This window comes from Leptosomus discolor, chromosome 2, assembly GCF_034619465.1.
Source record: "Leptosomus discolor isolate bLepDis1 chromosome 2, bLepDis1.hap2, whole genome shotgun sequence".
In the NCBI taxonomy this organism is placed as follows: Eukaryota; Metazoa; Chordata; class Aves; order Leptosomiformes; family Leptosomidae; genus Leptosomus; species Leptosomus discolor.
This window is the reverse complement of record NC_141392.1, coordinates 20409034-20432144: the sequence shown is the minus strand read 5'-3', so window position 1 is coordinate 20432144 and position 23111 is coordinate 20409034. Positions and strand designations below refer to the sequence as shown.

The 23111-nt window shown below is 36.4% G+C and overlaps 1 protein-coding gene across 24 annotated transcripts in view; it reads left to right on the top strand.

The window, feature by feature from the left end:
* Positions 1-23111, top strand: part of NRXN1 (neurexin 1) — a 719965-nt gene that overhangs the window by 302637 nt on the left and 394217 nt on the right. For 17 of the 24 annotated variants that reach the window (XM_086460699.1, XM_086460690.1, XM_086460696.1 and 14 more), the window contains 3 exons: positions 5471-5854; positions 13663-13866; positions 16089-16115. In XM_086460699.1, the coding sequence (XP_086316825.1) occupies positions 5471-5854; positions 13663-13866; positions 16089-16115 (615 nt within the window). The remainder of the gene's footprint in view (positions 1-5470; positions 5855-13662; positions 13867-16088; positions 16116-23111) is intronic. The other 7 variants (XM_086460706.1, XM_086460705.1, XM_086460703.1 and 4 more) reach the window with 1 other exon arrangement.

The window sequence follows — 23111 nt, the reverse complement described above, 5'->3', positions numbered from 1 at the left end:
ACGTGTGCCCTTGGCTTTGCCATGGGCTGTATGCCTTGGTCACCATCTTCATCACAGCTATTATATTATGCTTTAGCACACACTATGTAAAGTCTATTTAGAATACCTTACTCTGATTTTTCACTGTTTCTTAGCACGCAAACATGTTTCACATGCACAAAAAGCAACTAAATAGGCCACAAAAGGTAAACATAGAGATCAGAATAGTTGTAGTTGCTGTAGTTACAATCTTCGTACTTAACAGATCAGAATCGAGACAAGGTTCAGAAATATGTTGTAGTTTCTTATACACAGACTTACGAAAAAGTAAATTGCTGAGATAATGAATATGACTGAGGAGGCTCATTAACTCGCACCTAAGGGAAATGTTTGTCTGTTCTGCTCATAACAATACTGTCAACTCTGCAGTAAAAGAACTGGGGGAAAAAAACCCAAACAAACCAAAAACTAAAAAAAAACCCACACAAACAAAACCAACCATGAAGCAGTTGTAAAGGTCTTTGCTCACAATTTTTCTTGTAATGCAGTAGAGTTAGGTTTAATAACTGTTTTCTGAGAGTTGAATATTGTTTAAAACTTTGTTAAATTGTTTACCATATTTAAGGATAACCTTGCAAGTGTCTTTTGACTAAACCAGCATTCATCCTTTGGAAATCATCATTAGACAGTAAAATCTGAGAGGAAACTTACTCATCTTGTCAACCTCCAATTGTGTACGGAACTGTAAAACAGAACATATCAGAATGTTTTTTGTAGGTAGGTAGCATTTAAGGGCTAAGAAGTCACTGAAACTTCGAGCTAAAGTTAAGAGTTTCAGCTTAAATACCAGAAATTGTCGCTAGAGTATCTAATTAGAGCTTAACTATAATCAATATCTCACTATAGGTAGTGCTTTGTTGATATCCATTAGATGCATTGTTGTTGCAGGCTCTTTTTTCACATGTACACTTCTATATACTCCTTACCCCGTCTTTCCAACCTTTTAAGAACTTACAGGTTTATATGTTCCTGTTTCAACAACTGTTAATAGTTTACGTATTTGAGATAAAGGGTTTATCTTGCATTCTAAGGAAAATTCTTCCAATGGTCCTGTTAGTGTTTTTCATTTATTCATAAGCTTATAGAAAAACTGAGATGGGGTGACCTTGAGAGGCCTCTATTTTGCCTCTTCAATGAAAGTGGTGATAATGCACTTGTGTCAGTCTTGACAGATGTATGTTGAGTGACCCCAGCAGAGGATACTGTACAACCTCCCCATGTAATCATTCATAAACTGAGTATTTCTGTATGCAAAACAAGCCATTTTGTCCGTAATTTCTTTGTTCACAGCAGGCACAAAATACACCACACTTTTCCTGTGTCATAGCTCCATACTTTTTATGATTTGAATGCTGTTATGTCAGTCTCCAGTTTTCTTCATAGTCTAAGAAAACCCAGCTGTTTCCTGTCCTTATATATCATGTTCTGTAGCTATTGACCATTTTTATTGCCATCTTCTGCAGTCTTCTCAGCTGATCTGTATCTTTTGCAGAGTTCACGGTAAACCTTATCAATGCTCAGTAAAGTGGTATGGTAGGCTTCTCTGTACCTCCCAGAGTTTCCCATTTTGCTCCTGTGTTATTGTTGACTTATATTGTTGGCTCTTTGTTTCGAAGAACTGCTCACTAATCAGTTATCCTTTAAGTCAAAAATCGTTGCCAAAAGTCATAGTTTCATTCGTTTTTCTCACTGTTCCTCCAATACACAAAGACGTTTCTGAATGTTTAAATTGCATTTTGCTCTCAGGTGAAATGCTGTAGGATCAGAGCACCTGTAGGTCATTATAGGACCTTTAAATTTAAGTCCTATTTCTGGACATAAGAAATGCTACCTGGTTTTAGAGTCTGAAGTTAGATCATGAATTCACAGACTAAATAGATCATGCCGCACCTTCCTGTCTTTCAGTCTTCCTCTTTTTTTTTCAGGCTGGACAAACCAAATGCTATCAGCTTTTTCCCGTTTCTTTCTTTTTCTGGTAGAAATGCAGACAGTATTTCCTACTTTGAGTATTAAAAACTTTGCAAGGAACCTGCTTGTTTCCTGGAAGATATTATTGCCTTAATCCTGCTCTTTTCAAACAAATAGTTTAACTACTAATTTGATTATGGGTGCTGTTATGCTAGGTACTATGCGAAGATATAAGTGAAAGGACGATTCTTACTACAGAGATGTTACAATTTAAGGTTATAGTTTTCTCTTTCTGTTGAGAGGTCAATGCTTTTCTGAGTCTGCTGCTTCCTCATCCTTTTCTGCTGTCTTTAGATTATTTTGTAAAATGAGATGTGTCCCCTTCTTTTCCCTCTTGCTCAACTTGACAATTCTGGTGTGAGAAAGGTTGATGTTACATTATCTTTACAGGGCGAATTATTAACTTTATCCTGTGCTGACCATATACAACATTTGTATGTTGCATTAGCTTCCCTTCTTCCTGCTTGTCTGGAAAGTGATATCTCTTCACATTTGTAAGTAGAAATGGATTGGAGCATGTTGACAATTTGACACAACAATTCCTTTTAATCTGCCTATAATTCCCAGAGGAAGCAGGACTGAAATACAACAAAAGGGGTGTGCATTACTATCCCTGGGTTCTGAGGTAACATCTGCCAATGTCATGAGGTCCACCCTGAGATCATTTCAGTAGAACTTGAAAACTTTCCCTCAAGAAGGATGAAAGACTTAAAAAAACAAACCAACACTCAAAAAAACTCCACAAAACAAACAAACAAAAAACCAGCTACATGAAACAGCACACTCTACCTCTGTGTCACAGCTCTGGATGCACTGTGAATGCAAAGGTGTTTACGGACCAATTATTTTCTATAGGCCTATGTGGTATGAAATTGAGTTTTGCATTTTCTTTTTAGGATATTTTAAGAAAACTATAATTTTGTATGTATTTTGGAAGTCTTCTTTCGTTCCTCCTTATTTTTCTTGGATTTTTCACCTGCATTTATAAAGCAATTAGGTAATTCAAACTTTACTAACTATCAGAGGTATGTAAAAGGTGATTTGGATACCAGCAGCAGTGATGGTTGTATGGCTACCTGGACATGCTGTTAGAAGTTCAGATGGAAACTAGGATAACTTGGTAACTGATGGCATGAAACTCTTGTGCCCAGACATGGGTTTTCTGCTATTAGTTATTGTATTATAGCCACAGTTCCTTTTCTAGACAGTGTACTATATGATATTTTGGTCAAGCTCCTAAATAACAGACGGGCCAGAGTGAATTATTAAAGCTTTGAGTCTTCTGCAGGTGCTCTTTGACTTAGTGTAGACCTCAACAAAAAGGTTTAAACAAAGGTAATTTACAGTCATTTGATTAAGGGTAATACACACAGTATCTAGGTCAGTCAAAGTGTCATGGGTATGCCCAGCAATAAATTGGAGATATCCAGCTGGATAACAGAGGTTCCATGGCCTTCCAAAACATGAAAAAGATGCATAGAAAGTTGTTGCCTGTTACGGTTTTCTACCCATAGTCGTTACATACTATGATTACACTGATGTCAGAGGCCTTCTCACAAGGGGTATTTTATATGGTGTAATTTCTTGGGGAGAGGAAAGGCTCATTTCTTTAAGAAGCTATTGATACCTATTCAAAATAATACTTAAGCTCTCTCCAGGGTAATCCTTTATGACATACAGAAGAAAATTTTCTTGCTTCAGTCTATCACCAAACTATAATTCACAGTCACCAGAGTGTAGTGGTGATCTACAGTTCCCTTTATCATTCACCTTTCTCAGACTTCTGTGCTTGCAAAACCTATGTTTTGAACCACCATACTAATGTCACAGCTATGCCGGCTGAGATTTACTTGTCTTTTCCTGTGCGTTGGAAACTGTCAAGGCTTAGCTGAATAATTTTTTTAATAGAAATGAAGCCTTAGATGTCTTCTAGCATCATGGATAACTTGAAAATACAAGTATCTTTGTTCAGCAAACAACAGTACTGTGGCAGTGCACAAGCTTGAGGTTGGAGGCTGCAGTTGAGCTACCTTGTGTGGGTGCAAGTGCTGCCTGAACATAGGTTTAAAGCATTTGGTCCTAAATTAGCCTGTACAGCAACATCCTAAATTTTAGGATGTGTCCAAGTAAGAGGATGATCTTTTACTGACCTGACTCTGTTTGCTTAAAAAATTCAAATATAAAAATTCTGAAGCTATTATTCTCATGCATCAATCCCACCACAGTGGAAGTATTTTTGATAGTCAGTATTATCTTCTGGAATCTGTGTCATGATGATGGTGGAAACAGAGAATTGTTTTAGTTCTGTGTATATATGTATGATAAATACGTATACTGTGGTAAATGTGATTCTTTGGTGTCTTGTCACCTTTAATACACTTTTAGTAGTGTGTCCAGCAGATAAGTGTTCCATAATGTGGCTGGTACATTATAATGATCTGGTGAGACATATAATGTTTTTATTTATGTTTTGTTGCTTTTGTACCCATATAGAATGATTAGGATCACTTCTGTGAAGATCTACATGAAGATTCTTTTTTCAAGTGATTTTACACAGTGAATAAAATCCAATTTTGTTGACATAAGTTCTGTAATTCCATGTACTAAATTTGGGTTTAAACCTATTCAAATTGTAAAAATTGGATGCCTCATTACTTTTTAAAAGTACAACAAAGAGGATCTTTACAGCTGACTACAGTTTCTTTGTTCAAATGCTTTGTAGAAGCCGAACTTTATTTTAAGCTTAATTCTGTTTGTTTATTTTTTTAACTTAAATGGAAAAGATACTTCTAATTTCCTGAGGTTCTATATACGTCCTCTCTCCCTGTCTTTGTAACATGCACGCATTTTGAGGTAAGTGTCAAAGGCATTGATTTTCCCTCTAGGAGCACATCACTATCTTCTTAATGATTGCTTGTCTGGCAGCTGATGAGAGTATTTTCCTTCTGCACTTAAACAAAAAAGTCTTACCCAAAGCCCACTGAAAGTGGTGGGTGTTTTTTAAACACCGTGTCTTTGGATTGAGACCAACGATACAGATTTGCCCCCCATGTTGCAACCTATCATTGCAGCCTCAGCCTTAATGCTTTGAAGCACATATGAGGTAGTGAAGAGATTTTGTTGTTGTTGCACAAGCAGGATATTTCTGAAAATAACTCTGAAATGCTTTCCCCCTACCCCCACAAGATTGGTAAGGTGATTTTGACTCCTTTTTATATTGTGACAATGCAGTATTGTATGTAAAGTTTTTACATTGTTCACTTTCTGACAGTATTTGTACTACATTGTAATTAAAATAATGAAGTGTATCTATCATTGTATACCTGTACAAAGAGAATACCTATATTTCATTTATAGATGTTTGCCAGGAGCTAATGTGGCAAGTAGATTAATGATTAAAACTGCAGTACTTACTAAAATCTTTAGTCTTTAATATCATGCATTTTGTTCTTTTTCTTCTCAGGGACCATATCTGTGAACACATTACGTACACCATATACTGCACCAGGGGAAAGTGAAATCCTTGACTTGGATGATGACTTGTATCTTGGAGGCTTACCAGAAAATAAAGCAGGCCTCGTCTTCCCAACAGAGGTGTGGACAGCACTTCTCAATTATGGATACGTCGGCTGCATTAGAGATTTATTTATTGATGGTCAAAGCAAAGACATTCGACAGATGGCTGAAATTCAAAGTACAGCTGGAGTAAAACCCTCATGCTCAAGAGAAACTGCAAAACCTTGCCTTAGCAACCCCTGTAAAAACAATGGTGTATGCAGGGATGGGTGGAACAGATATGTTTGTGATTGCTCTGGTACAGGGTACCTTGGCAGATCATGTGAAAGAGGTAGGTTCCATGAGATGGCTGCATTTCTGTTTTATAGAATCCTGCAATGATTAAAAATGATAAAATAACATTAACTCTCCTGGGGCAGAAAAACCTTCCTTGATTTCTGTTTATGTGAGATGGAGTCTTGCTCTAGACTGAAAGAAGTAACTCTAGAGGAAAGATCTTAGGGGAGTTTCTAAGATGCATGAAGAAGTATCAGTTGACTACAACAGAGAGTCAGTACTGCTGAATGTCTGCTTTTGTGTCTCAACATACATTGCTGAATTCTGAAAAGTTTTGTAAAAGTAACTCCAATTATTATTGCATTACTAAACATTCCAGTTCCAAACTGAGGTCTTCTTCTCCACCTATTTATGTTGGTACCACTGTGTAATTGAATTTACTTTTGAATTCCACAATATCACTTAGATTCATGGCCAGAACTTCAGCCATGAAGCAAAAGAATCAGTGTAGGAATCTATATTTCTTACTTAACATTTTTCTTAAAAGATCCTAGTACCCAAGTGTCTTAAATTACTGATTATCCCTCTTGCCTACAAAATGTAAATGTAAAGTTGACAAATCCCATTCGTTTAGTCGAAAAAGTGGATAGTGGCAAGGAAGACAAATGTTGATGTTAGTTTATAGGAAGAAAACTTCCTAAATTTAAAATTCCATAGTACGCTGGTAAGATTGTAGGAAAACAATTAAAAAGCTTAGTTAATATTTTGGATGTTTGATTTTATTCTCATTGGAATAGGAAGTGTTTCAATGCCAGAAGTTGTATTTTTTCATTTTACAATTGACACAAGACAGTTTCTGTTCAGGCCAAAATCTAAACCTGAAGTTTAATGGCTGGGAATGTAAGTTCTTTCCATCTGGTTTGATTCATTTTTCTAGTTAGTAAAATGAAATAAAAATATATTCTTTAAAAATAAAAACCTGATGAACGTTTTAAGTTGTATGTAAATAGACATATGCATTTATGTAAATTAATACCGTCATATTATTAGCATTTGCAAGTAGATTCTCAGTTTCTTCTGTTTTTTTCTGTCTTACTTTTTGAATATATACGCCTTTGGCTAATGGCCAGTTATTCTGAGGTCTCCAGATTGTTCTGTTACTGGTGGAGTGAAGCTGACAGAGGGCATAACCGAGCTGTCTGATGCATTACAAAAGCCTTCAGTTAAACATGTCTGGTGTACCACCCTGTGGCAAAATTCTGCTATTACATGTGGCAGAAGTAAAAATAGGATTTGCGTTTTTTCAACTTGAGAGCTAGGAAACGTGTGTTAGAGACAAAAACACATGCAGATCTGCAGAGAACGTAAAAGGAGGCTTCATCATAGCAATTTTTCGTAAATATATTTGACAGGTGGTAATATTTTATGTAGAAACCTTTGTCTTTTTTATTTTCCACACTTTATTTTCAACTATCTTCCAATAGAGAGCTTGATTTTCCCAGTGCATTCCCCTAGTGGGAATGGTGGTACTGTAATGGTGGTGGTGGCTTCTGTACAATGGTATTTGGTTCTTGTCCAACAGAAATACGTGCAGCAGTTCAGAGAGTATGGGATCATTTCCTGCTCTTGGGTTTCCCTCTCCAGAGGAAACTACACTGAAAGGAGATCTCTTTCCAGTAATGTTCATATCCCAAAGGGTCATACATTAATAAGATTATAGCTTTTGGAATTCTGAAAGCATTATGTTGGCATCCTACCACACATAGTTATTAGAACTGCTACCCATGTGCAGTAACTGATAAACTTTTGTATTTGGTGATACAGGCAACACAATTATAATTGTTCAAACTAATATAAATCAAATAGAAACATGTTAATTTCACCAAACAATACAGTCTCACAAAGAAAAGAAAGCACTAGAATAAAATATTGGATATTAAACAACTGGAATTTTTAACTTAATGTTAAATGATTTAAGGTCTCTTCAGTAAACAAAAGCATATAGCTACTTTTTAGGACCATCATTTATTTTTCATGGTCTTTCCCCTAAAATAGGAGTATTGGCATCCACATGTGGATGTATCACGTACAATATAGTATCTAAAATAATTTTAGTCAGTTTATTGGAGCTCAAAATACACAGAACAAAACTCAGTTCTGTTTGAATTTCAGTACACTTAAAATTATCATTTTTTTTAGATCCATATGCTTTTTATCCTATTGCAAGTTATATTTGATATTTTTCTTGATTTTTCAGCAAGGTTAAACATCAGTATAATCTGTAGATTGGCTTTAGTAGATTACAGAAACTACAGCAGATGGACAGACAGATGTCACAGCAATATAATTTGGCTTCCTATCTTACTTTGATTGTGGACCACAATATGTGACTGACTCTCAGCAAAGCCTTTTGCAGGTGTATACTCTTGACTGGATGGCTAGGAACAATGCGCAAGAGTAAATTCATCAAACAGTGATAAAAAAAAGTAGGTAGGGAAAGAAAGATTTATCAAGGTGACATTTCTGAGAAGAAAATATATTTAGAGCATGTGTGTCTGTAGATACCCACATTGTGCAGGCACACACACCTGAGTATACACATATACCTTAAATAAAGAAGTATAGCTTTAATTTCTTGTATTATCTCTAGGTGCTTTAAATTTTTTAAAAAAGAAAAATACAGGTGATGTAATGATAGATAGTACGAAGAACCATATGTGAAAAACATAGTAATTCCATCTCTGACTGAAATTAACTAATTGGGCCTGTGCGTTCAAGTTCTAGCACCTTTACAGGGTGGCTTATGACCTCAGTCCTGAAACAATACCAGTGTAGAAAGCAGAAGGAATCATTTAAACTGTTATAGAAAAGATGAAACAATGCTTAGCTTAGTCTACACCTGTGAATAGAACAAAAACTAAAAGTTTGAGTTTGAATCAGTAGCCATCGATATGCTTGAAGACTCAGAGGATTTATAGGAATAAAACCATATATATCAGTGAGTGTTTCCAGGGCAGGATATTCTTGCTGTACTTACACTGGTAAATAAAACACAGTCAGAGAGCAAACCTGAATACTTTGTTATCGATGATCCAGATTGTTCGTATACTTGGTATGGCTTTGGACTGTATCATCTGTAACTTTCTGGGCAAAGTTTGTGTGTGATTTCAGAGACAGCAGGCACAGAGGGTGCTTTCATGATCTAAAAATGGCCCTGTGGGCTGCAACACAGTCCCCATATTACTGTAAACTTTCAAAGGGAAAAAAAACAGAAAAAAATTAGTAATTCTGTCTTTGGGAATTTAGAGGCACTACAAGGGGTCCAGAGGAAACAAGATACTGTTTTATTTATTAAAATACATGCAGTAAGCATCCATACTTACCAAGCATCATGTTAAAAACAACACAAACTTGACAGCAAAACTTATGAGGAGGACCACTGAAATTCAAATGCATAGTCCATACTTCTTTCACTTTAATTTAAATAAGCTGTGAATTGAGGAATAGCATCGATTTGGAAAATTCTGTTTCTCCTCATAAATATCCAGCTGAGCATTTCTGAGGGTAGAAACAGGCTTACAAAAGTTTCCCGAAGAGTAGGTGCCTCAGTCTCTTCATCAATTTAGGTAATCCTAGCCCAAGTGAAAATTAAGGGTCTGGATCTCCTCTCGTATCAGTCCTAGTCTGTGCATCCCTAGTGACAGACACAGAGCTGATTGAGTCAGTGTATTGTACAGGAAGGAAGAGTATGCAGCCCTGGAGATTTTAATCAAAAATGAGTTGAAGGAAACAAAAATAGAGAGGGGAACTGAACCTTCAGTGGTTTTTTCGTTCATTTGTGTGTTTTATTTTGTTGGTTGGTTTTTAACACAGAAGCAGCAAGGGGTTTTAATTGTCAATTTTATAAAAATATCAAAAAAAAAGAATGTATAAAATATAACAGTTTCTGAATTACACCTTATTGTTTATTTCTTGTTAATAACTCTACTGCATGCACTTATTTGCTGCCGCAAAAAAAATTGTCAGTAATGCTTTATGAGGGTTTTGGGTTTTTTTCTTTTCAAGGCTATGCTTCCAACACTGAAGTGGTAGTAAAGTTGTTATTCCCTGCTGTGGAGACTCTGATTCTTTTAATGAATAGCGCATTCTGAGCTAAACTTATGGTCTATTAGCATTTAATCTAATAATTAAGAGGAAGCTGAACAAGAGGAAAGAGACATTCTGACAAGACTTACGTGAGAACAGTTAGCAGTGTAGATATCAAAGCAAGATGAGACACATGCCCCTTTGGAATTGCTTGGCCCGAAGTAAAAAAAGTGAAAGTTAGGGGCAAAAATTAATACATACTTTCAGCGAAAATGTTCCTTCAAGGTTTGCATAACTGGTATAACCCCCACTGCCTCTCTTCATTCAGATCACTGTCTTACTGACCAGGCCTTGCAAATTAACAGTCCGTTCTGGACAACTGCAGTAACTGCAGGATGGAAACAATTCCATTAAACAACTGAAACAATCACTGTCAAAATAAAACAATCCCTTCTTATTTCATCTTCAAAACTATTTTTTCCTATTGTCTGGAAAACAAAGTTCTTTTAATGTATGCCACCAAGCACAATGGTAGGGTAATAAGGCATTGCCACAAAGAATTACAAGACAGACACCAGTGAGGGAAGAGGGAACTCCTTGTGCTGTCAAAGGTCTCATACATGTAATGCTAGATGCCTTCTGTCCAGCCAAGACCAACAGAAGATGGAAGTTTGCAGAGCTTGAGTGCAATGCTGAGTCAAGTGGAAAAGATGCTGAGTTGAATGGATGATGCACATGGCAAAATACAGCTTGCCATCCTTAGAGATGAACATAATATTGACAAAATATCATTCTGCCTTCTTAATGTAGAATAATGGTTTAACAGCAAAAGGTTTTCCTAACAACACTTGTACCAGCAGTGAGTAAACTGAACATAGTTGTATTTTTCATTTCAGGAATATGTAGTGTCTCCAGTCTTCAGTTATGGCTCTCAGGGCAGTGCTAAATTTTCTTTGATCAAATCATCCCTGCTTCCTGCCAGTTTTATGTTTTTTTGTGTTTTTTTTTCCTGTGATAACTTTGTATTTAGAAAGCCTGTGACTTAGACCTCCCCATACTGAAAGGAGCTACTTGACATGAGGGGTTTTTCTCATTGCCCCAGAGCTTTTAAGTCATTCAATCTTCTGTTTAGTCTCCTTGGTCTGTTCTTGGAACATCTGTTTCCAAAATAACTGGCACAGTATGGTTTAGGAGGATTGAGTATCTAATCATATCAGGTCTGTTCACCATGATGTTAAATACTCACAGGTCATCTCTGATTAAATTAAGACAGTTCTTTCTCTCCTTTTTTTCTATAATTTTCTAAAAGACTGAATAATTATAGGAAAGCTGGAAAACAGTTCCAGGACTGATTCTAATGACTTTCTTTTACATTATCATAAGATAATTTATTAGCAACAGACCTCTAGTGTTGTTGAATGCTGTTCATCCTGTAACATCTGATTTTGCTCGGTTTATGAAAACCCTAAATACTATTAATGTGTCTTTTTTAATAGACAATATAAAATAACATTTATTTTCTCTTACATTATCATGTAACACAAACTTTTATGATTATATAAATTGTGTTTACCTTGATAAAGATCTTGGGAACTTTTCATGTACAGACTAGACAGCTAGGCAAAAGAATGAATTGTAAGCCCCTGCTCACTGCTGCCTGCTGCAACACCACCCCCCCCCGCACCCCCCCCCCCAAAAAAAAAAAAAACACCCCAAAACTAAACCATAAAAAAAAAAAAAAAAAAAAAAACCAAAAAAAAACCCCAAAATCACCTCAGGCTGGTGTGAGTTAAGTATTTAATCTGTTTCACAGAAAAAACTTAGCTTTAGAATATACTGAAAACGTTATTACCTGCACAGTTAGAAATCATCAAACCTGTAAATGTGTTCTTCTAACCAGTTACACCTAATGACTTGCATGCCAGCATTCGTAACCCCTTTCTTCCAACATCAAACTGTTTTCTCCAAACTTGCATTGGGGAAGTCTGGAATTATTGATGAACATACTGTCTATCATTTTTGTCTCCAATATACTCACAGAATTAGTGGAACATTTTGTCCTTCCATGGGCTGTGTAGGCTGGAATTCTTGAAGAGCTTATTTATCTTTAACAGTATACAAGATATATAACGGAAACAGTTTTGACAAACTGTCGTAAGTAATGATGTTAAAAAAAAAAAAAATCTCCCCACTGTTTTCAATTGTGATACTGATTAAAGATAGTATCAGCAGTATCAGTCCTTGAAAACATTATTGCATGTGGGACCACAAAACACCTTTGCTGTCGATAAATGTCTCCATTATACTGCAGCAAATTGAAGCATAGAGAAGCTTCCTGTAGTTCTTCTCTGCTGTCTTCTCTTTCTGCTTGTTACTCATTTGGCCTGTCATTGAGCAAGTAACATATTTTTTTCAGTGAGTTGAGGTGCCTTCAGGATTGCATCTTTTTCTAAGAAAGCTTCTGTAGCATCCTGTTTAGACCTCATGGTCTAACACTTCAGCAGTTTCTAAGACTGAGAGTTTTTGGGTGGGTTAAAGAATGCTGGAGACATGGGAGAAGTTAGAAGGTCCCTAGTGAATTAGTGGTAGGTAAACAATCAGATGCGCATAAAACAGGGCACATTTAGGTAGTGTATTTTGCCATTCAGGTAGTGGTTTTAGTAATGTAGTATGGTAAATTTTGTATGTTATGAAGGAGCCTACTGAAATTCCTGGTGGTCTGCCAACTGACTGGTGGCTTGGGGTAATGGATGTTGCTTGTTCACTGCTTCTTCCACCACCATGTGCTGTGTCAATGAGTCTAAGAGCCGTGTCCAAAGGCTGTGGTGGTTAACTGGCCTCAATGCTTGATTGTCCTGCAAAAAATGACTTCCTAATACATTTCAGAAACAGATGTGTCCTTTGCTTTCTAGGAACTACTGTGCCTCCCTGTGAGCAGAAATGCAGCTTTCTGCTACCTTTCTCTTTACCAGCCTGGAGGCTGGAAAAAGAAAACTTGTGGCTGGTTGCTCTGGGGTCTAACAGACTGTGACTGCTCTGCGCCAGAGCTGCTCGCTGGGAGGGTTTCCTGTAATGTCTAAAAGTGACAGTTATTTGCTTGTCTCAGGGTTTTTAAGATCTTACCCTCAATATGCCAAGTCCAGTCTCAATCCTCTTGTTGAGGCTGTCATAATGCTCATACACGTGGTTTTGATTCTATCCATACTGCAGTCATTGTGGTCATGAAGCAATCTGTGCTCCGTCCAAACCATGCTGGGGATATTTACCCATTTCAGGGGGCTTTTTGCTAACTGGATGATAACTGTAACTGTGGTAGTAGCAATACTGATAGGTTTATACACAAAGTATCCTAAGGTAATTGTCTAGGTGGATGATAGTCAGACATGACTTTTTAATAGGCTGTAAGGTTTACCTGAATGTCTTTTACTGGCTTTGACCTATTTTGAGTAGTACAGGCCTAGTCTTGCAAACATTTCTTTACAGGTGATTTTACCCATCTGCTTGAAGATTCATACATGAACGACTGGTTCATTAAAGAGCAATTTAGTTTCTTTAAAAAGCATCAAAATATGCCACATAAAAAAAGAAACCAGACCAAAACCTAACAAAAAACCCAAACCCAACTTCCCTTATGTTTCCCAATAATAATAATTATACGTAATATGTAATTTTTCTCTGTCGTACTGAGTGAATATACATTTACTATAGTCTCTTTGAGCAGCTTCAGTAAAAACGATGTAATTCTTTCATAACTGATATTCTGCTTTATGTTTTCAGAGGCAACAATTTTAAGCTATGATGGAAGTATGTTTATGAAAATCCAGCTCCCTGTTGTGATGCATACAGAGGCTGAAGATGTTTCTTTGCGGTTCAGGTCTCAGCGAGCTTATGGCATTTTAATGGCAACTACTTCTAGGGAATCTGCAGATACCCTTCGTTTAGAGTTGGATGCGGGACGAGTTAAATTAACGGTCAACCTAGGTAACAAAATCTTCCTCCAAGAAATTAACATTTTCTTTACATTTTTCTTTTTGCTTGCAAACATTTATGAAACGGCCTGTTTTAACATTAAAAATGAAATGATATATAAACACGTGTCAATGCAACATTTGCCTATGTACATATACACACAAATACATGCCCATTATTATACTTTGTTTTGTTTTCTTTTGCATTTTTGTATTCTTTATATAGTCATAACATAATCCATCACAATATTTTTGTACTATTGTGTATTCTAAAAAGAGAAGACTAGTTCATCAGTGGTATTTTGGGGCTAAATTATTATTCTTTGTTGTGGAAGCTTGGTCTCCCACCACAACTTCATCTCAGTTGCAATTCCATGATATAAATGTGCAAGTAGAATCAAGACATATATAGGTCAGCTCAGTTTTACCTCTACCAATTAACTTACAACAGGCAAATGTATTAAAGAATTTCTAGTTTTAGCACTGAAAACTTGCAATTAGATATTCCCACTGATGGATTTCTTGGTCTCCTTTTTTTAGGTGTCAAATTTATAGTAAATCCATCTCTTCCTTTTTAAATAATTTTGTAGTGGTATTTTTGTAGTATCGAACGATAACACAACCCTTCAATGCCCAAAGACTGCGGCCCTCAGCAAACAGCCGTGTGAACGCAGGAGGCACAAGCCCTTTTACAGAAAAAAAAAAAAAAAAAAAAAAAAAAAATTCCTGGTTTGAAACATGATGGACAAAAAGTTAGGTTGTGGTTTTCTCTAGTTTGTTTTTTTTTTTTTTTTAAAAAAGTGCATAAATAAAAGCGCTTCTGCCGTGCTTACAAATAAATCCAAGTCAGGACCTTAGAGAACAGTAGCACACTCAGGAAAAGGCACGTTCAGGGCAGTCATTCCCACTCAGAGGAATGCTATTTTTAAAGGGAATTAAGGTTTTTTATTGTTGTAATCGCAGATAAAATGATTTCCAGAAAGCATGCGGGGGGAAAAGAAAATAATCACCTCACGCTCCACTCCATAAAAGTGTTGCTCACTGAGATCCTGCCCCGGTGTTTGGACTTCGGCAGGGAGAAGGCGAAGCGAAGGGTTTCCTCGCCTCCTCCTCTCTCTCTGGTTCTCTCGCAGTCCCCCCTAGTGCCGAGCCGGGGCTGCTGCAGCTGCCGCCGGCCCCCGGCGCCGAGCGGCGGCGCGGAGCCCCCGGCCCCCCCAGCGCTTTCTGTGAAAGGGGATGTGCGGGCGCTGCGCCGTGGCTGTTTGCGACCACTTTTCTGATGCGGTTGACGACACATGACAAACTCAGCTATATGGAAACAAAATCTAGGTTTGATGGTATATATGTTCCTCAAAGGTGTAAGCCAGGAGTAGCCCTACTAACCGAGTAGTGTGGCGCAGGGTTTGATTTTTTTACTTAATAAATGCAGGAAGCCCAGCAGAGGATCCTGCTACAGATCAGGTCGTTCTCGTTATGTACAAAACACCACCCTCTGGTAGTTTTTGCCCTCTTTTATAGTTCAAGAAAGTTAATCCATGCCCTAGCAATAGTGTTTCTTCCTCCAACACTCCTCCTTCTTTCCCCTCCCCCTCCTTTTTTTTTTTCCTTAGTCAAGGAAATAATCTGAAGATAGACAGCATTCTCTAATTATAAGTGTTTATAAATACGTGATTATTTTCTGTACTTTAAATGTAGTCACTATTCATTTCTTAAGTCTATGCATTAAGAAAATAATGTACACCCACAAAACCTTATTTACAGGCCTGGGTGGCGAGCTTTGTATTTTACCACTTAGTTTTTGAAGATCAGCCTTTGAGGTATACTATACACGAGTTGTCCAAGATGTCTGAATGTGGCCTGGCTTGCTCTATGACCCATTGTGACGGAGCACTTTCTAATTGCACCGAGAGAAATTACCTGTTCTTTCACAGATGGGAAGAAAGTTGCAGCCTGCCTCAGTTAAGCATCTTTGACATTTAATCCTGATTTTTCGCTTAGATTTGTCACCATGTAGCTCTGTTTGAAATTGGCCATTTTTACCCTATTTGTCGTTTCTATTTATAAAGATTTATCGCAGTATATCTGGGTTATAACAGTATGTAAAGATTGATGATATGGAGTGGCCATATTTGCATGTGTCTGTCCCCGGAAGGGTGGACTGTGATTTTATTGGATGTCTGCAGCTATTACCTTGAAGGATAAATATTCATTTTTCATCTATTCTTCCCCATCTAGACTGTATCAGGATTAACTGTAATTCCAGTAAGTGCCTATTCAAACTTTTTAAAATGTTATTCCACCATTATAAAATATGCAAACTAGATGAAAAAGATTGTGGACAGCTTGCAAGCACCTGATAATTTATTAATGAAATGTGATGATTAATTATCGTTGTGTAAAAAGTCATCATACACTCTTAGTGTGTACTTCTTGTCCTTCCCATAGGATATAACTTTTAACTAGAATATTGAAAAAAAGAAGTATTCTACAGGTTGTAAAAAGGAAATGGTACCTGTAGTACTGTATTGTTCTAGAGAGGCTGCCTTATTTACAGTAGCCATAGAATTTTTGAACCAGAGTTTCTGATAAGCTGTCACATATTTTCCTCTGCGTCCTCCTTCTAGTTTTCTTGACATTTTACCTCCAACTTGTGGTGAGACTGTTGGAACAGTAGTAGTAGAAGAATTTCTATTTTGTAATCCTCCTAGACAATTAACAGTATTTACTGGCTGCTTATAACACAATTGGGTGTGCTAAATCTTTGTTTTATGGAAACATAATACATTACAATAAGGACATTATTAAGTCTGAGAATAACCATATTTCTATGATGATTTTTTACACTCTAATCATGTAAGAAACCTTAAATTGAACAATTTTTCTCTGTGATATGCATGTTTATGAAACAGAGGGAAACATATGCCAGATGAATGGACTAAATTTTAACTTCTCTGATATTATTTGGATTAAGAGGCTATATTCTGAAAGGAGAAAAAGGACTGTGATTTTATTTTGAGTCTATGGAATTCCTGAATGGTGTCAACAAAATTATTGATAGTAAGTATGGTAGATTTGAGTTTTGGGTCTTTTTTTTAATTTCCCTTCTTAACAGGTTTTGCAGGCCAGAGGGCTGGCTTTATGCAAATATAAACAAATCTAAATTATGAAACACGTAGGTAGAATTTGTAGTTGTTCATAGTTTCTCAAAAGGCATTAGCATAACATCCCATGATAGTTCTACGGTCCACAAAGAAAAATAAGAAACTGCAGTTATTTATAATGTGTCATCTGCTGATAGATTTTTTTCATTAATACCTTTACAAGACAAAAATACAGCATTTGTACCAAAAAAGCAGTTTTCTTGGGGCAAGTTTTAAATCTAAACAGTACTTAAAACCAGACAGACTTTTCAACACAGTAAAGGAAATGCTTGCAGGTACCAAGGCACAAATATAGCTTCCTCATATTTAAAAAATAAATAAATAAATAAATAAATAAATAGAATTGTTCCATTGTTTCTAACATAGAAAAAAAAAAAATCAGTACTAAAGGCACAATGCAGTAGGTGTTTTGGTTTTTTAATCTGTTTAGGACAAAATGAGGTGTCATAAAAATAAACTAAAATTATTTCTAGGTTCCATTTTTAAGCAAGTTTTGGATCAAAAGAGAACCTGCAAATACAGAGTAAGTAATGAGCCTCCAATTAGAGGATTGTAAACAGGAGAAATATATGTACTGGATTGAATTAGCGGTTACGAGTTCTTGGTCTCACACAGAAGCAGCATAACCTCTGTACAAAATATCCTTGGTATCAAATACTCGTAAGTTATTTTTCTTTACAGTTTGTTTATAACTTTTTTGTTATTAGAAATGAACTTTCATGATTAGCTCCATCTCCCTTTGGTGCTTGTGTACTGAACACGTTTTTGTGAGCTTTCAGTACGGTAAGTACTACAATGCTTTCTTATCAGCACTCACTGTAGTTTTTCAACAACCGGGTAATGTTCCATGAGCTATTGCTGTGTTTTAATTTTAGATTATGAAGAATTATTGCTCTAAGCAGTCCTTAGAAAATGCTTACTTATTAGACAATATAACGGATTTTAGTGGAACACAAACAGTTAGTTTCAAAGCAACAGCATGCAGTGCTTGAGTCTTTATTTGCTGAACACCCTAATAGTTCAGTGCCTGTCTTTCTGGGTCTACTGAGAGCTGGATGTATATCAATCCTGATTTTATGCTGATAGAAGTAAATCTGGTTTTCATGTTTGAGAAACTTTTTTTCAGATTTTCCTATTTCTGTTGCTTAGAAATTATTCATCTCGATGTAAGTCCACTGTTGGCGTTGAAATACTATTTATTATACTAGACTAGTAACAGGGTTAAGGTCAGGATTAAGTTATCTGGTTTGAATCTGGAGAGACAGCTTTAAAACAAATGTAAAACCATAGATAAGCAAAAGTTGGTGTTTTGCTTGACAGAAGAAAAGGGAAATATTAATGCAAGCACTTTATTTGTTACAGACCTAGTGAATAAAATATTGCACCTCCTCCTTCTATTTTCCTTTGAGGGCAGCCTAAACATAACTTCTGTTCACTGCAGACCAAATGACCAGCTGTTGGCTGGTCAGAGCTGAGATTTTTGGTAGCAATTTGTTCTACGCTTCGTCATGCCTTCGCCTTTAGCTAATGTCCTGTGTTGCAGAAGAGGTGGCGTTTTGTGGTCTTCCTTGTTTTAAATACAGACTTCTTTAAAATGTCAAAATTTTAATCAGATGTCAGGTTGCTACTGGCCTTGTGTCTCATTAACAGTAAATATTACAGAGACTTTTCACTTCATGCCATTTTTGTGGAACTGAGTGGCATATTGAAGTCAACCTATTCTTATTTTGTGCTAGGTTAGAAGATTAATGTCTTCATAAAACCTTCCACCACTAGAAGTTCTCTCATGTCAATTGGAAAATACCATTGCTGAAATGTTGGTTTTGTACATCCTTAAATCACTTCATTGTGTTCTTCAGACCTGAAAGTTTATAAAACAAAATTGTCTGTCAGGCAGTGAAATAAATGGTTCTTTTAAACTGCAGGTACATTTAGGTCAGTGTCGAGGCTGACATCAGGAGAAAGGTGAAAACTTGTTATGAACAGAAGCAGCTACTGTGGTTTCAGTATTATTTTTCATAGATTGAGGAATTATTTCAAAAATAAGACTGAGATGAACGATATTGGTTCAAACAACGAATGTGCAGTTTTTCTTGGCAATAGTTCTTTAAAAAGAACTGTAAGTTGATTGCTATACAACTCTTACGTACAAAATTGATGAGCTGATCCTTAAAAATTGCCTGAGAAATGCTAAAAAATAAAAATAAATAAAAACTTCTCCCTTTCAGAGGGATGTAATTGTTACCGTTTAATTGCAGATTCTAAAGCATAAATTTGAAGTATCATTATAAACATCAGTGAATCCTATTGAATTGAATGGGATTTTTCATTTCTGCAATGTTAAGTGCTACTATCTTGACTTAATTTAAATTCCCTTTTTTTCTAGTTTTAATGCTTCCTAAAGTCTAGCATCTGAAAAATCCCAGGTACCTGTAACTCTAGAGGCTGCTGGTTTTTATGTGCGATATATATTTTTTCACAAGCATGTACAGTCTTACATTATTTCATCTTTTGTAGGTTTTTTTTGCATTGCTATCATTTCTGAAAATAAATTGCCTGCATTTTTATATGTGTCAGCAGAATAGGACCATAGGATTTTTATTAATTGATACATTATAAAAATAATATTGTTAACTGTTAACAAGTAAATAGCTGGCTCTATTTTCTGTGTCTGATACTTTTGTTCAATATGAAAATACACAGGATAATACTTTTTTTGAATGCTGTTGTGAAAGATTGCTCAACTAGTGCACACGTATGCGCGCGAGTGATTTAGGTCAGTTCTCTGGTACACAGGTTTGCTTCTGTAGTCAATAATTCATGGAGTAATCCCACTGAATTCAGTTATACCCCAGTGTAGGGCTATCATAAGAAATAAATAAGAATTGCAGAATGTTAGGAAGCAGGGAGCAGAGAGTGGCAGTATACGTGTATACTATTCCCCAGGGAACGTATCCACTGGCTTTACTAGCTGGGTGTCCACCTTTCCAAATTAGGAACAATTCCTTGGGCTTTGAGGCTTTTCTGTTTGTCCTTCCAGTGAAGTGCCTCTTCACTTGTATTTGCAAGCACCCTGCTTCTGTGTCTTCCCAGTTTGTCACAGATTTTCTATATCCTTTACTTTTTCCTCTTTTTTTATTTTCTTACTCTTTTTCTTTTCTCTTGTTTTCCTGTATAATCTCTTTTCCTTGTTTTGTACGTCCACCCTGTAAAAACTTTGCTATTCTGCAGATGTGCACATTACAAAAGATTAAATTATTCTGTTTGGAATATGTAACATCTGTTACTGAAACACGTTTTTCTTGTCAAGGTATGCTACAAATCCAGAGCATGACAAGGAGCTATATCAGATTATTGGTAAATAACACGAGAATTATAAGTATTGAAGAACCAACAATGGTGTTCAATTACAGTGTATTTTCAGTTTGCACATAGATTTTAAGCAGCAGAAAAGCTTAAATAAAGCTATACATCCTTTTGAAAGCTACTGCTTGTAAAAATGCATTTTGTTGCAAAGTCCAGAGTCTTCACCTGTGTTCTTATGGATATCACAAAATCTGCTGTAATGAGGAAATCACTAATACCTTTCCATGTATTAACTTCTCACTGTCCGGTCAAAAGAATTGTTAGAATATATTATTTGCTCCTTTTTTGTGGTTGTCAGGGGTAGAAAATCATTAAAATAATACAATATTGTAGCTCCCCCCAAAATTTAAGATTTTGGGTTTAGTCTGTTTTCTTACACGGTGCTTATGAATTCTGTGAAATAGTTTTGATCTTTTTCTCAGTCAATACGGCTGACAGTCTGCTAAAAATATGTAAAAGAGCTTTACCAGAGAGGACAACCAGCAAATCAGAGAGGTACTTTCACTGCAAGTTTACTCAGGGACTCCCCCTTGTTTGGGGTGTAAACTTTGAAATAATTATAAAGAATTTTTTTAAGGCTTTGTCTATATTCTGCAGATGTAGAACATGGGGTCATTGGATTCCTTCTCATTCATCAATATCACTTTAAAAATCCCTTTTCACATGATTTTCTGAAAAACAGGGTCTGCTGCTGTGCAACAAAACTGAAAACATACTTGGCCCTTCTGATTATGATTTGTTAGTTGTTAATTGAAGTCATCATTTGAGTCTAATCAAAGGAAACATGTTGAAAGACATACAGAAAAGGAAAACTTCTTTACTCAAAGCATCTCACTGAAATCTTCAGTACTTAGTCCTGAAGCTGCACTAATACCATCCTGTATCTTGTTTCAGGCACTTTGTTGTGAAGTGAGGTTGAAAACAGCTAGGCTAGGAAAAAAAGCCTCAGGTTTGAAAGCAAAATAGCCTGTATAAACATAACTAAGAAGAGTAAAGTCATTAAGGGACAGCCTATAGTTTATTCTGTACAGCCACAGAAAGCCAGTTAGGAGAGATTCTTCTGATTTTTCATTTGCTGTTGATTATAGGGTGAAAAATGATGCTGCAGAGGTTATGTCATGTAAGCCCATCATATTAATTGGCTTACTGGAGGTGTGATGGCAAAGCCATTCACTTCTTCCTGCGGTCTAATTGCCCACCTACTTTGGAGAAAAGAAGTAGCTGTTTCCCCTCACTTGTAACCTGCTTCTGCTCCTTGGGATATCTATGACTTGGGGTTTTTTTATGAAAAGTCATAAATATGCAGTAGGCGTTTCCCAGATGCTGGTAGGTGTTAACACTCAAAAATATTTCTGAGAAAGTCATCTCTGCTCCTTGAATGGTAGGAGTGACTTATAGAATCATAGAATCATTAAGGTTGGAAAAGACCTCTAAGATCATCAAGTCCAACCGTCAGCCCAACACCGCCATGCCCACCAAACCACGTCCTGAAGTGCCACATCTGCAACTTAGCTGAGAATGCAAAGGGAACCAGCAGGGTCACTGCTGATCATCTTTCAAATGCTCTGTATGCATTCTTTGGGGTTTGTGCTGCAGAATGTCATCTGTCTCTTAAAAAGGTTTTAATTTACTTTAAAACTGTGTTCTTCTAACCCTTTGTCTGCTGGTCCTGCTCTTCCATTGCCTGTTGCTTTGCTGCCAGCACAAATATTCAAACATCCATGTGGTGAATTTGAGTAAAGTAGTGACCCATTAACAAAATCGTTAATTTCAACTTGCTGCAGTTTTCTAAGCAGTTTTATCACATGATATACATGGACATCTGCTGTAGAATAAAACAGGAGAGGGGGGAGGCAGGAATGGTGTGGAAGAAAGCAGAACAACCACCTCTGGTAGAGAGAGTGGATCACTTTTTTCAGCAATGCAGACTTATGCCGTCCCAAAGTGAACTAATCTGGCCTACATTTAAGCAAGAACATCCTGGAAAGATACCTGTTACTTGCGGAAAGGCAGAAACATCACTTCTTGAGATGTAGAATGCTTAATCTGTACCAGTTAAGGAAGAGATATTTCAGACATCTGAAAGGAAATGTTGGAAGGGTTCTGGGTAACTGTCGGCGTCTTCAGTTCTGTACATCACAACTATTCTTCTCTATTGAATTAGGTTTATAAAACAAACTGTAAGTTGAACCTCAGAAATATCTGAGGCCCAGTTTTAGTCAGTTTCAAGGTTGAAGAAAAGCCATTGAGTATCAAGAAGAAGATTCATATTAGGAGATGGCAGCTGAGGGGGTGCTGTGCTTTTTGACCCATTCACATAAGATGACAAAGGTTCTCTATACGTTTTGTGTTGTGGCTTTTTGTGAAGCTTCATATGGGTGTAGTTTGGCTTGAGAAAGGATTCTGAGAAGGTAACTGTAAAGGTATATTGGACTTCTGAGTGTGAGTTCTCCTCCTTAGTGGGTGATTAAAAAAAATCAGTCTTGTGATATACTGATTTCTCAGCTAAAATATATGTTTAGGTAAACAAAAATCTTGCAGAGAAATACTCAAGTTATCTAAAAGGCAGCCTTTTGCACCCCTTCCTTATCCAGTTATAGTTGTTAAGAGAAAAAAAAAAAAAAAAAAAGAAACTTGAACTAATAAAGGACATAAGAAAATTTGAATCAACTAGCTAATTATAAAGAAATATTGAGAAGAGTCTTGTGCATGTATAACTTGTCAATGCCAG